Source organism: Glycine soja, chromosome 6, assembly GCF_004193775.1.
Source record: "Glycine soja cultivar W05 chromosome 6, ASM419377v2, whole genome shotgun sequence".
In the NCBI taxonomy this organism is placed as follows: domain Eukaryota; kingdom Viridiplantae; phylum Streptophyta; class Magnoliopsida; order Fabales; family Fabaceae; genus Glycine; species Glycine soja.
In genome coordinates this window covers 44400710-44414244 of record NC_041007.1, presented here as the reverse complement: position 1 = coordinate 44414244, position 13535 = coordinate 44400710, and the positions used below count along the sequence as shown (strand labels likewise).

The following is a 13535-nucleotide window of genomic DNA, read 5'->3' as shown; positions in this document are numbered from 1 at the left end:
CTCAATCCATTATTTGGCCAATGCTTAGAAGATTTTCTTTTAGGCTGGGAACTAGTAAGACATCATGGATGAGTCGCATACCTTTATCTGTCTCCACCATGACAGTGCCTTTGCCTTTTGATTCAACCACACTTCCATTTCCCAGTCAAACTTTGACTTTGACAGACTCATCAATGCTTTTGAAAATAGTCTCATCCTTGGCCATGTCATTGCTTTATCCATTATCCAAGTACCAGCTTCCTCCCTTTTCTTTTATTGAGTCTTGAGTGGCATAGAACATAGATTGTTCTTGATCATGCTCCTCTGCGATATTGGCTTGATGCCTATTTTTGTTGCAACAATTTTTCTCTACGTGCCCGAACTTCTTGCAATGGTTGCATTGTGGCATATTACGGAACCAACAATTTTTCTCTGCGTGGCCTTGCCTTTTGCATATATTGCATGGAGAATTTTTATCTGTTTTGTTCTTAAGGAAATTCCTAGAACCTTCTCTTCTTCTGGAAGTTTCTCCATAATTTTTCTTTCCTCCATTTTCTTTGTTTTGGGGCTGAAATTTAAACTTTGACTGGAAGGCATTTTCAAGTGTATCTTCTTTATGCCTATACAGTCTTTGCTCATATGCTTCAAGAGAGCCCACAAGTTCTATCTCTGATAGAGTGGACAGATCTTTGGTTTCCTCAATCGTTGTCACGATTGGGTCAAACTTTTGGGGCATAGTAATTAGAATTTTCTCAACAATTTTCTTGTCAAGAATATCTTCCCCAAAATCTCTTATTTGATTAACTATTTCTTTAACTTTAGAATAGTAATCTTTAACTGTCTCAGACTCCTTCATCTTCAATAGTTCAAAATCTCTTCTTAGAGATTGAAGTTTAACGGCACGTACCTTAACACTTCCTTGAAACTCCTCTTGTAATGTGTTCCACGCTTCTTTGGCAGTCTTAGCTCCCATGGTCTTCACAATATTTGTTGAACTTATTTGAAGTGAACTCTCCTCCTCGATCAGATCTCATGGCCTTGATGGAAAGACCACTTTCTTTCTCCACGAGGGCTTTGAACTTCTTAAAGTTTTCAAACACTTCTGATTTCTCCTTCAAGAAATAAACCCAGGTTTTTCTGGAATAATCATCAATAAAGAGGAGAAAGTACTTATTCTTACCAAATGAATTGGGTTTGATTGGTCCACAAACATCGGTGTGTATTTGCTCTAGCGGCTTTGTTGCTCTTGTTGTTGATTCCTTTGGAAAACTTTTACGAAATTGCTTCCCAATTAGACATCCTTCGCAAAGTTGGTCTGGGTGGTTGATGCTAGGCAAGCCTCTCACCATCTCCTTCTTCGCTAAACGTTCTAGACCGTCGAAGTTGAGGTGCCCGAACCGTAGATGCCATAGCCACGAAGAGTCGGTATAGCAAGCCTTGAGACACTTTGCCACATCATTTTGAATGTTCAAGAGGAACATTCTATTCTTTGACATAGGCACCTTAGCAATCAAGTTATGTCTACAATCTCTTAAGAAAAGACTATGTTCTTTCAAACGGATGTCATAGCCTTTCTCTAATAATTGTCCCAAGCTCAAAATATTATTCTTCATGTTAGGCACATAGTAGACATTGGATATGAATTGATGACTCCCATTCTTCAAACGTATGAGAATTTTATCTTTGCCTTTGACTGGTATCTTTGAGTCGTCTCCAAATGAGACATCACCAGTTGCCGCTTCATTGATCTCCACGAACATGCTTTTATCGCCGCACATGTGGTTGTTTGCGCCGGTGTCGAGGTACCACTTGTTTCTTTTCTCTTCAAATTTGTTTTGGCCCGCGAGTAGCAAAGTTTCTTCTTCTCCACCTTTTTCTTCTACAAAGTTAGCTTTCTCTTCAACCTTCTTCGAGAATCTACACTCGGATGCATAGTGACCAATCTTGTTGCAATTGAAGCACTTGATTTGTGATTTGTCATACCTCGACCATGAATTTCCTCTTCCACGACCTCTTGTTACTTGTGGATTCCAACTTCTTTCTCCATTGTTGAATTTGTTGGAGTGGTTGTTGTAACCACCTCTTCCTTCTCCTCCATGTCCTCGTCCACGTCCACGATCTTGGCCGCGACCTCGTCCTCTTTGGCTCTTGTAATTTGCATAGTTTGCTTCCTTTACGTTGAGTTGTAGTAGTTGCTCCGTAGCCTCCTTTTGTTTAATTTTTCTCTTTTGTTTTTCTTCGTATGCTTGTAAGGAACCCATGAGTTGCTCAATAGTCATGGTCTTTAAATCCTTGTTTTCTTCAATGTTGGTAACAATGAAATCAAAACTTGGATTTAAAGTTTGAAGTATTTTTTCCATGACCTTCACCTCATCAACATCTTCACCATTTCTTTTAAGTTGATTGACTACGGCCAATACTCGAGAAAAATAATCATAAATTGACTGGGACTCCTCCATAAACAAACGCTCAAAGTCACCTCTAAGAGTTTGAAGACGAATCTTTTTTACCTGCTCAACTCCTTTGTTGCAAGTTTGAAGCTTATCCCATGCTTCTTTGGCCGTCGTTGCGATGGATATCTTCTCAAATGTATCTTCATCCACCGATTGATAAATGAGAAAGAGAGCTTTCTTGTCTCTCTTTCTTGACTCCTTCAACGTCTCCTTTACACCTTGGCTTAGCAAGGCTTCATCTTGCTCCTCGAAGCCATTCTCTACGATATCCCACACATCTTGAGCTCCTAGTAGCGCCTTCATCTTGATACTCCAATTATCATAGTTGTTCTTTGCGAGCATCGGCATTTGGAAAGGAAACCTCCATTCGCCATCTTTTGAGGATCTTGAAGCTCTGATACCACTTTGTTGGAAATAAGGCTTTTTATGTTTAGGAAAAGTGTTTAGGAATATTGGAGACTTTGAATAGAAACTTGATAGGAAGGAGAATTCTTTATGGAGGAGAGAACTTTGTATTTTTGCTTGATACAAATGTGTAGGATTACATTTCTATTTATACTACTCTAAGGAGAACTCTAGACACACTAATTCTAGAGAGTTCTCAACTCTAGAGATCCAAAGAGTATTCTAGAGAATATTACAACCATAAGAAATATCTAGACACTCCAAACATTACAAGAATTCTCTAGAAACATGACCCATAATTACTTAAGCCCAAAATAACTAAGTTCAAGGAACCAAATAATTAATTTAGGCCCAAATCAAGTTTATATTTCAACAATAAGTTGATAAATTTCAAATCAATAATGGTAAACAAATGGGTATAGCAGAAGTAATTTCCCTCGGACCAAGGATAGTTAAAATAATTTGGCAGAAAAAGTTAAATTGTATTCTAATTATAATTATTTTTATCAAATTAAAATTTTTAGCATGCAAGGTCCGAAGCACACAACGTACCTTCGGTCTAATAAATAAAATGAAACTAAATATGACCATACCATGCAAGAAGAGAAACTGTGTGGATCAGAGTTCTTATTTTATGACAACCGAAAATGGCAATCCCTTCTATTATTGTTGCGAATTTATGGGCAATACCATGTTACGTAGTACTAACTTCATGGCAATACCATAGTAGTGACAACTCCATGGCCATACCATAGTAGTAACGACTCCATGGCTGCTTCTTTAGGAAAATGAAAGAGTTGATGAACCCTAGACAATGATAATGATTTTGCAGTGATGATAGAATGGGAGGGAGTAATAATTTAACCGAAGATATATAATTGTTAGATATTGATTAGAAAATTAATAATAGCAAGTTTCTAAGCTTATAATTATGAGTCTTATAATTGTGCAATTTTCTAAGTTAAAAGTTGTAAGTTACTAAGTCAAGGTTTTCCATTAGCATTTAGTATCTTGGAATAAGGTATTAAGCATTTATGTGATTAGTCAAATGGTCACTCTATTCTAGTATAAATAGGGGATCATACTCTTGTATTTGGTGTGGCAAAAAAATAAAATCTTCTTCTTCCAACAAAGTGGTATCAGAGCTTGAGTTCTAGAGTGTTGAGAGAGAAATACTTTGTGAGTTGAGAGATGACAAGCAATGGCTTGAGTATGTTTTAATTCCCTCGTCTTACCAAAGAGAATTATGATAATTGGTGTCATCGCATGAAAGCCTTGTTAGGTTCTCAAGATGCTTGAGAGATTGTAGAGAAAGGTTATACCCAACCTCAAAATGAGACTACTTTGTCACCAAATGAGAATGAGACTTTGTTGAAGTCGAAGAGAAGGAAAATGTGAATTACATTGAAGCCTTCAACAATGCTGCCAATAAACCTTACAAGCTAGGCATTAATCAATTTGCAGACCTCACCAGCGAGGAGTTCATTGTGCCAAGAAATAGATTCAATGGGCACATGCGTTTCTCAAACACAAGAACAACCACTTTTAAGTATGAAAATGTGAATGTGCTACCAGACTCAATAGATTGGAGACAGAAAGGAGCAGTTACACCCATCAAGAACCAAGGCTCATGTGGTAATTTAAGTGCTTGATTATTCATTGGCATTACCAAGTCTAATTAAATTGAATGATTATCTAACAATAAATTTATCTTGTAGGATGTTGTTGGCCATGGGCGTTTTCTGCTATTGCAGCAACTGAAGGAATTCACAAGATAAGTACAGGAAAATTGGTCTCTCTCTCAGAACAGGAAGTTGTTGATTGTGACACAAAGGGTACAGACCATGGTTGCGAGGGTGGTTATATGGATGGTGCTTTCAAATTCATCATTCAAAATCATGGAATTAACACTGAAGCCAGTTACCCTTATAAGGGTGGTTGTATGTAGACGACATGTTGATCTTTGGTACCGACCAAGATCAAGTTGATGAAACTTAGGCATTTTTGTCTTCTAAGTTTGATATGAAAGATATGGGGGAGGCGGATGTGATCTTAGGAATAAAGATCAAACGTGGAAACAATGGCATTTCCATCTCTCAATCACATTATATTGAGAAGATATTGGAGAAATTTAATTTTAAAGATTGTTCTCCGATAAATACTCCCATTGATCCTAACCTGAAGCTATTACCTAATAAAGGTGTAGCAGTGTCTCAACTTGAATACTCAAGGGCGGTAGGATCACTCATGTATGCAATGATTAGTACTAGGCCTGATATAGCTTATGTTGTTGCTAAACTTAGTAGGTTTACAAGTAATCCCAGTTCTCATCATTGGCAAGCTATGAATAGAGTATTCAAGTACTTAAAGGGAACCATTGACTATGGTTTGACATATACTGGATCTCCTTCGGTTATTGAAGGTTACTCTGATGCAAGTTGGATAACCAATATGAAAGATTATTCATCCACAAGTGGTTGGGTATTCCTCCTTGAAGGAGGTGCTATCTCTTGGGCATCCAAGAAACAGACCTGCATTACAAATTCAACAATGGAATCTGAATTTGTAGTTTTAGCAGCAGCTGGTAAAGAAGCTGAGTGACTAAGAAATCTGATCTATGAGATTCCATTGTGGCCCAAACCTATACCTCCCATGTCTATCAGGTGCGATAGTCAGGCTACTTTGGCTAAGGCATATAGTCAAGTGTATAATGAAAAGTCTAGACACTTGGGTGTTAGTCACAACATGGTTCGGGAGTTAATCATGCATGGTGTGATATCAGTGGAGTTTGTGAGAACTCAGCATAATTTGGTCGATCATTTAACCAAAGGGTTAAGTAGAGATCTCGTGAAAAGGTCGGCTATGGGATTAGGATTAAAGTCCATCTGAAATCTCTTATGTTAAGATACCCAATTCCCATCTAATATGACATTAGGTGCTGAATTCAATGTGGAAAGCTTAACATGTAGAGATTGGAACACATCATCGAAAGTATCCCAAAAGGTATGTGTTCGGTTCTGTAAGTTAAAGAGGTTGAAGTATAACTTCTCAATGGTTCTTTTGAAAAATTGCATTTGCAGGTGCAAGAAAGAAAAGGACTACCTATATAAGCATGAAGTTTAGCTGCTTCAAGAAGCTGGGACTTGGCTTTGATATGCTTATGAAGGATAGGGACACAGGCTAGTAAACTAGTGTCGAGCAAGAGTAATGTTATAAACTATTGTGCAGATTATCTTCATGTATTCATTATGAATAGAAAGGGTTCAATCCTTAGTGACACCCTGATATTCGAATATTTGAAACGTGTAATTTGCTAAGATGAAATTCAATCGTCACGATATTTCATCTATGCAGTAGTTTGTGGTATGTTATGACTTTGGTGATTTGATCGGTAATTACACTAAAATGGGGGAGGTTTGTTGGACATTTTAGTGTAATTGATCTCTTTATTATGTTAAAATAAGAGTGCACGCTTGTTTTAATGTAATGACGAGATGTTCGGTTTAGGCAAATTTTGGAAATTACATGGAAGCGACTTTCAGGAAAAGGCAGTTTTTAAAAAGATAAAACTTCCATCAACCGCCAAAAACCACTTGCTCTTTGATCATAAATAATCATTCTGGTTCAGAAAGCATAACGGGTGATAAAACATACAAGACCAAAACAAAACTCTTAATCTTCTGATTTTATCCGATTGAACAATTTTGGTTGAACCCCGAAATTTGATTCAATCTGAAAGTGTTATACACGACTTCAGATTTATCCAGTATTATCTCGATTTTCAAATTAACCAACAAAATATTTGTTCCCACCATCACACTAACTAGTACTTAGTACCTCCCATGGCCACCAAAATTCAGTTCCATCATATTTCATTGGCATTATTTTTCTGTTTGGGATTCTTGGCTTTTCAAGTCGCATCTCGCACTCTCCAAGATGCATCCATGTATGAGAGGCACGAACAATGGATGGCTCGTTATGGCAAGGTGTATAAGGATCCTGAGGAAAAGGAAAAACGTTTCAGGGTATTTAAGGAAAATGTGAATTACATTGAAGCCTTCAACAATGCTGCCAATAAACCTTACAAGCTAGGCATTAATCAATTTGCAGACCTCACCAGCGAGGAGTTCATTGTGCCAAGAAATGGATTCAATGGGCACATGCGTTCCTCAAACACAAGAACAACCACTTTTAAGTATGAAAATGTGACTGTGCTACCAGACTCAATAGATTGGAGACAGAAAGGAGCAGTTACACCCATCAAGAACCAAGGCTCATGTGGTAATTTAAGTGCTTGATTATTCATTGGCATTCCCAAGTCTAATTAAATTGAATGATTATCTAACTATAAATTTATCTTGTAGGATGTTGTTGGGCGTTTTCTGCTATTGCAGCAACTGAAGGAATTCATAAGAAAAGTACAGGAAAATTGGTCTCTCTCTCAGAACAGGAAGTTGTTGATTGTGACACAAAGGGTACAGACCATGGTTGCGAGGGTGGTTATATGGATGGTGCTTTCAAATTCATCATTCAAAATCATGGAATTAACACTGAAGCCAGTTACCCTTACAAGGGTGTTGATGGAAAATCCAATATAAAGGAAGAAGCGGTCCACGCTGCTACCATCACTGGCTATGAAGATGTCCCTATTAACAATGAGAAGGCACTGCAAAAAGCCGTAGCAAATCAACCAGTTTCTGTAGCCATTGATGCCAGTGATGCTGATTTTCAATTTTACAAGAGCGGTATTTTCACTGGTTCATGTGGAACTGAGTTAGATCACGGTGTCACTGCTGTGGGATATGGTGAAAACAATGAAGGAACTAAGTATTGGTTGGTTAAGAACTCATGGGGAACCGAGTGGGGTGAAGAAGGCTACATTATGATGCAGAGGGGTGTGAAAGCTGTGGAAGGAATCTGTGGCATAGCTATGATGGCATCTTACCCTACTGCATAAACTGTTCAGCATATCTTTTTAAGTTTCAGTTGTGCATATAACAGTGTATGAATCATTGTACCTATCAATTATTATCAAATGAAAAATTAGTCATGGTCATTAGTTATGATATATATATATATATATATACAGTCACACACCGATACACGCATAACGAGTTTGATTTTTATTTTATGATGTGAATAGACTTCTAATGATTTTATGGAGGTGCGTATATACTTTATGTATCTATTTAATTTAACAAGTGTAGTGCAATAATCTCTTCCTTCATTGCCTCTCACTTTAGACAGTGTTCTTTCTTACAACTTCTCTTCTTGTATGTCCTTTTCCAAGCTTTTAATTAAAATGCCTATTTAATTAGACAAAAATGCAGGTCTTTCCCGTCATTCTATCTTGTGTTTTGGAATTCAATAACAAGTGGTTGATCCGTAGTACTAGACTTAGTTTTGTAAGTGAAATTGTGAAATTTAATTTTGTAGATTAAGAACCTGGTTTGAAAGAGTGAAAGAAAGATCTCACTAAAGTTGGTGAGTAATTTTAGGATCAAATTTAATCATTCATAAAATCGATATATATTAATTTCATACTAATAATATAATAATATAAAGAAAAATATCACTCATTTATGAATAATCACACTTAACTAAGAAGTGTCAAAATTATAGCATTAATTCAAATAAAAAAAAAATTAATTAAGGAATGTAAGTAAAATTTATAAAATTAAAAACTTCATATGAAAATTATAATAAAAAAATTATATATATATATATAAAAGATTTTTGTCATATAACAAATGTCACGAATTAATATTTTAGAGATTATTTTTTAACTGAAATTAAAATATAAACAGATAAGTAATACTCATGAAGTTTCAGTGCATTTACATATAACATAATGATCTATTAAACATAAGAACTCGTAAAAAAGAATATAAACACGAGTGCAAGTATTTGACTTAGATCGATCACCAAACTTCATTCCCCTGTTAAATGCATGCAAAATCTTTTTGTTTCCCACTGTATTTTTTTCATTGTACATCTTCAAATATTTATTTATTATTTCATTTTTGCTTGCCAGTGTTGATGTTATTGCATCTTCATTTCATACACACGAATACATGCATATGTGTGTGTATATATATATATATATATATATATATATATATATATAATCATAATTTGATCAGCTGTAGCGTAAAAAGGGCGTCCGAATTTGATGACAATTAATGATTTTCTTGTTGACATCTAAGGGTTTAATTAACATCCCTTTATGACTGTAAGCACAAAATGTTTTTAGCATTTGCAACTCTCAATCATTTGAACATCCATGCGTCAAAAAATAATACCTCCCTCTACTTAATTTAGAAGGCATAAGTTGTGACTTTAGCAACACTTGTTAATGCAGTAAAAAAAAAAAAGCATGACTTGTTAATTAATTAACTAGTTATAAGAGCAAATCTCTATCTTGATTAATTAAACCTACTACTTTGTTGTTTTCATGTTATGCTCCGTTTTACCGTGACGTGTAGTCTTAATTAAATATTACTATCTACGTTCCACTTATTAATTTGTCTCCACGAAGTTGCTAAAGAATTCAAACCTCCATTTTTATAATACTAAACTTTCCCAATACGCACATTCTCCCTTTCAATGAACTACTTTGGCACCATATATCGACTTATCGAGTCTCTAGTCTCTACGCTACGCTTGACAAGTAATTTGTCCATAGTAGCAATATCCCGAAATGGCTAATTTAGAATTCAACGTTAACATGCCTATATAAAGACCACAAATATTCCTGAATAGCACGGAACAACAAATCTTTCACACATTTCACTAACCAGTAACCTAATCCCTGAAGCTTCTAGTAAAGACCTGAAACCAACGAAAATGGTGCTGAAGCGGAAGAGGAGCAACCTTCGCGACTCTGTTGCCTCGACTTTGGATTCCGCTTCACTCGCTTCGTGCTGAATGAATGAACGACCTTCGGTTACTTCTCTCTCTCTTGCTCTCTCTCCTCTCCTCTCTGGTCTTTTATTTCCCATCTTCCACATTTTATAGCAACATACTAACTTGTAAGGATATTGAAATTTGAAAGTCAAAAATAACATGCAAGTATAGGCTAAGAATTATAGCAGTGTCTTCATATGAAGTTGCATAAAGTGTAGTTTCTTTTTCTCCTACTGGGAATTATGGCCAATCAATAGGAAACAATAACAATGCAAATGAGTAATCAGCAGTTCTATGTTTCATTCTCAAAAACGTGCATTTGCATCAAATCCCATGGTGCCACCAAGAATCGGCCTCAGTAAAAATGTAATGAATGGATAAATTAAAGTAGTCAAATAGAAATGAGAAAGATTTCTAAATGGTAACCCCGAATAAAAGAATTGCTTACCTTTGCACCCTCACTTTCTGGAAATCTTCTGGAAGGGCAGGCAAAGAAAAAACAGCAAAATTAGAGTTGTAGAAAGAAAGCACTACATGGACATGATTCTCATAATAAAAAATAAAAAAATGTGACTAGCTATCTAAGTGGAAACATAAATGAATGTCCTTCAATGCACTTTCGAGTAACTCTCTAATAGTAAAGTAAGCCGTTATTTATAACAACTATAGTGCTTGAATAATAAATTGGAAAGAAGAAGAATTATGATAAAATAATAAAGCAAACTGAACTATATATACAAGTCTTCTTGAACCAATCACTGCCACCATCTTCCGCATATCAGTTATAGGAATAGAAAAGTTCACATAATCTGTATTCCTAGAACGGCTAGAGGATAAAAACATTTTTACAAATTGAAAATCCAGCACAAAGTATAAAATAGATTTATTGTATATTTAATGCTACTATGTTCAAATTGAATTTGATTTGAACTCGAAGTGCCTTGGATTAAAAATTCCTACAAAGAAGACTATATAAATAACAAAGATTTGTATTTATAAAGCGTTGACTACTTAAAAATAATGGAGTTCATGATAGAAAACACACATGTTTTTCACCAACAAAACAAAAAGCACAAGCGAAAAAAAAGTTTTAAAATTTCTTAATTTGAGATGTACCAAAAAGTAGTTTAAGATCTCAATTTGAGATTTACCACTAAAGTTACTCTTAATTGTTAGTCACTAACAAGTTCAATAAATTTAAATGATGTATTATATTTTCTTCATTTTTAATTATTCTTATTTGCCCACATCTCTCATTTTCTCTTCCTTTATTCTCTTTGGGCTTAAAAATATTTAGTATAATCTGATACTTTTGGATTTTGAAAATTTTTTCAATGTTAATTTTGTTCTTGACTTTTAAAACTTTTCTTTTAAAAGGAATATACGTGGGACCTACAAAAATTATTTTTTTTAATAGTAGATCTCATTTTGAGATCTTAAACAATTTTTTGTAGGTCTCACGTAGATTTCACTTTTAAATATTTTTTTTTTCTTTCTCCCTCCCCTAACCCCACCGTTAAGCTTCCTTTTTTCTTCTTTTTTCTTTCTTTTTCGGCATTGTGTACACTACCTTCTTTTTCCTTTTCTTTCTTTTTTTTCCCCTCCTTCTCTCCTAACTTTCCTTCTTCCCCTCCCCTCCACCTTCTTCTTCCTTCTCTTTCCTCTCTCCCCCTTAGACATTGCAAGAAAACTCATACCCGTGGGTATTCGTTCCGACTTTGACGGGTAATACCCAAGTTGATCGAGCATGGGTTCGGGTTTGAGTTTTCCCCAATAATCAAAAGTCAGGTACGGGTACGAGTATGGGATTACTACATCCACCCCGACCTCGAACCCAGACCCGCCCCGCCACTTAATTTTTAGAATTTTTGCATAATTTAATCAAAAGGTCTAGAATTTTTATTATTAGTTAATTTTATTTTAGAATTTTTACATAATTTAACATTTTTTTCTTAACGATTTTTGTAGACACATGTGTTATAATAAATTTGTTGATATATAAGTAGTTAAAAATAAATGTTTAACAATCAATTTATTTTTTCTAAAATCAAATTTTTAATATTTTCTTTACAAAAAAAATTATTTTTTTTAATTTGAATCGGGTAAGGGACAGGGTCGGAGATACCCGATACCCAATAGGTACGGGGATGGGATAATAAATTTAACTACTCCCGGGTACGGGTATGGGGACATGTTGGGGAGTCAGGGTCGGGGATTTGGGAGACAATACCCGTCCCCGTCCCGCCCCATTACCATGTTTACTCCCCTTCCCCCCTCCCTTCCGTGGCCTCGCAACCCACCTCCCCCTTCCTCCTTCCCCCTCTGCGGCCCTCCGACGTGACTATCCGCAACCGTGCATGACCACCTCCAAGTAAGCCCATTTTTTCTTCAACCACCGTCTCTCCTTCTCGCTAATTTCTATTTTTTTCACTATTTTTTTTTTTTGTTTTTTTAGATATGTTAGAAATCTTTAGGGTTCTTGCAAAAGAACTCATTCTCTACCCTAGAGATCTCTAGTCCCCCTTTACTGAAAGATTCACCCAAGACCAAATCTTGAGCTCAAAATCCTTGTTCAAGATTTGGTACTAAAGTTGCTTTAACAAACTAATTAATCAATTAATTATTTTTTAACTAACACCAGAGTGAAGAAAAAATTATGTAATTGTGGTACTACTCGAAAGGGACAATATTTTGGTTTACTTAGATCCTCATATGAAAAAGAGAGACAAAGAAAGGAATAATATGTCAAATAAAAATGGTTTTGTTATACCTTCTTTTTGTCACAAACACACTATTTTACTAAAAAGAAAAATATTTTTATACAATAATCATGTCATCACTAAATAACTTCTACTCATAATCATCGATACCGTGTGATTATATGACCTAGATTTGTAGCTCCCATATTCTTTAAATAATGACCGATAGATTATATTGACTGACCATTGCAACTACTAAATCTACTGATTCCTTAACCAACATATCAACACTTTAATTTCATTCGAACTTCTATCATGCTTTAATGAAAATGAAAATCGTTATAGGTGTTGTATCAAATGGCCAGCTGGTATAAATTATTTGGAACCACGGGCCACGATAAGTCGAAGAGAAACAATGAGCTGAGTTGAGATGGTACTTCAATTTATACAGCTCAGAGTTTAAAATGTACCATATATATACATGCCTCATGTGGCACTATTATTTGATATATAATTGATATATCTCAATAAAAAGGTGTACGATTGGGGTCATGAATTTTAATATTATGTGTTATAATAGAAAGTAAAAATCATTTAATCCCGACCCGAATTATTAAATTCATGTTCCTCTTAGATCCTACCAAAATACTATTATTGCTTTTCCTGGCTGTGAAGCATGAGGGCTGTTATATATATAACAGTCATGATTTTTTTTTTTTTCACCATGAGAAACCTCTTAATAGTGTCTATATATCGTTCTATAATAGCTAGCAGAAGGAAGTGAACATGAATGTAATTGATAAATAGAAATGCATAGCAATTGGATTTGTTGTCATTACTCAAAAATTGGCAATCTTTACAATTAAGTTGAGAAGATGCCTATTGTATAAAATGTCCACTAATCTATGTGGGTCTCCCACAGTGAGATTTGTGGTCTCAATTCAAGTGAGAAGTTATATGTTGGAAAACATCTTCACTGCAAGGAATTGTGAGGCCACCCAAGGGATGATCATATCCAAACTCTTCCTCAGCTTGACACAAAAGATCTTGGAATGAAGGTTGATTCAAGTATGATACGGGAACCACGAACCGC

The 13535-nt window shown here is 35.3% G+C and overlaps 2 protein-coding genes across 2 annotated transcripts; both read left to right on the top strand.

Annotated features, from left to right (window-relative positions):
• Positions 1-4351: 4351 nt before the first annotated feature.
• Positions 4352-5438, top strand: LOC114416337 (chymomexicain-like). Its single transcript, XM_028381204.1, has 3 exons — positions 4352-4472; positions 4556-4777; positions 5038-5438. Exons 1-3 carry the CDS (start codon positions 4352-4354, stop codon positions 5436-5438), a joined length of 744 nt encoding a protein of 247 aa, XP_028237005.1.
• A 1240-nt stretch (positions 5439-6678) lies between these two features.
• Positions 6679-7794, top strand: LOC114417110 (senescence-specific cysteine protease SAG39-like). Its single transcript, XM_028382219.1, has 2 exons — positions 6679-7118; positions 7202-7794. The coding sequence occupies exons 1-2, from the start codon at positions 6680-6682 to the stop codon at positions 7792-7794; spliced, it is 1032 nt and encodes a 343-aa protein (XP_028238020.1). The 5' UTR covers position 6679.
• Positions 7795-13535: the final 5741 nt, after the last annotated feature.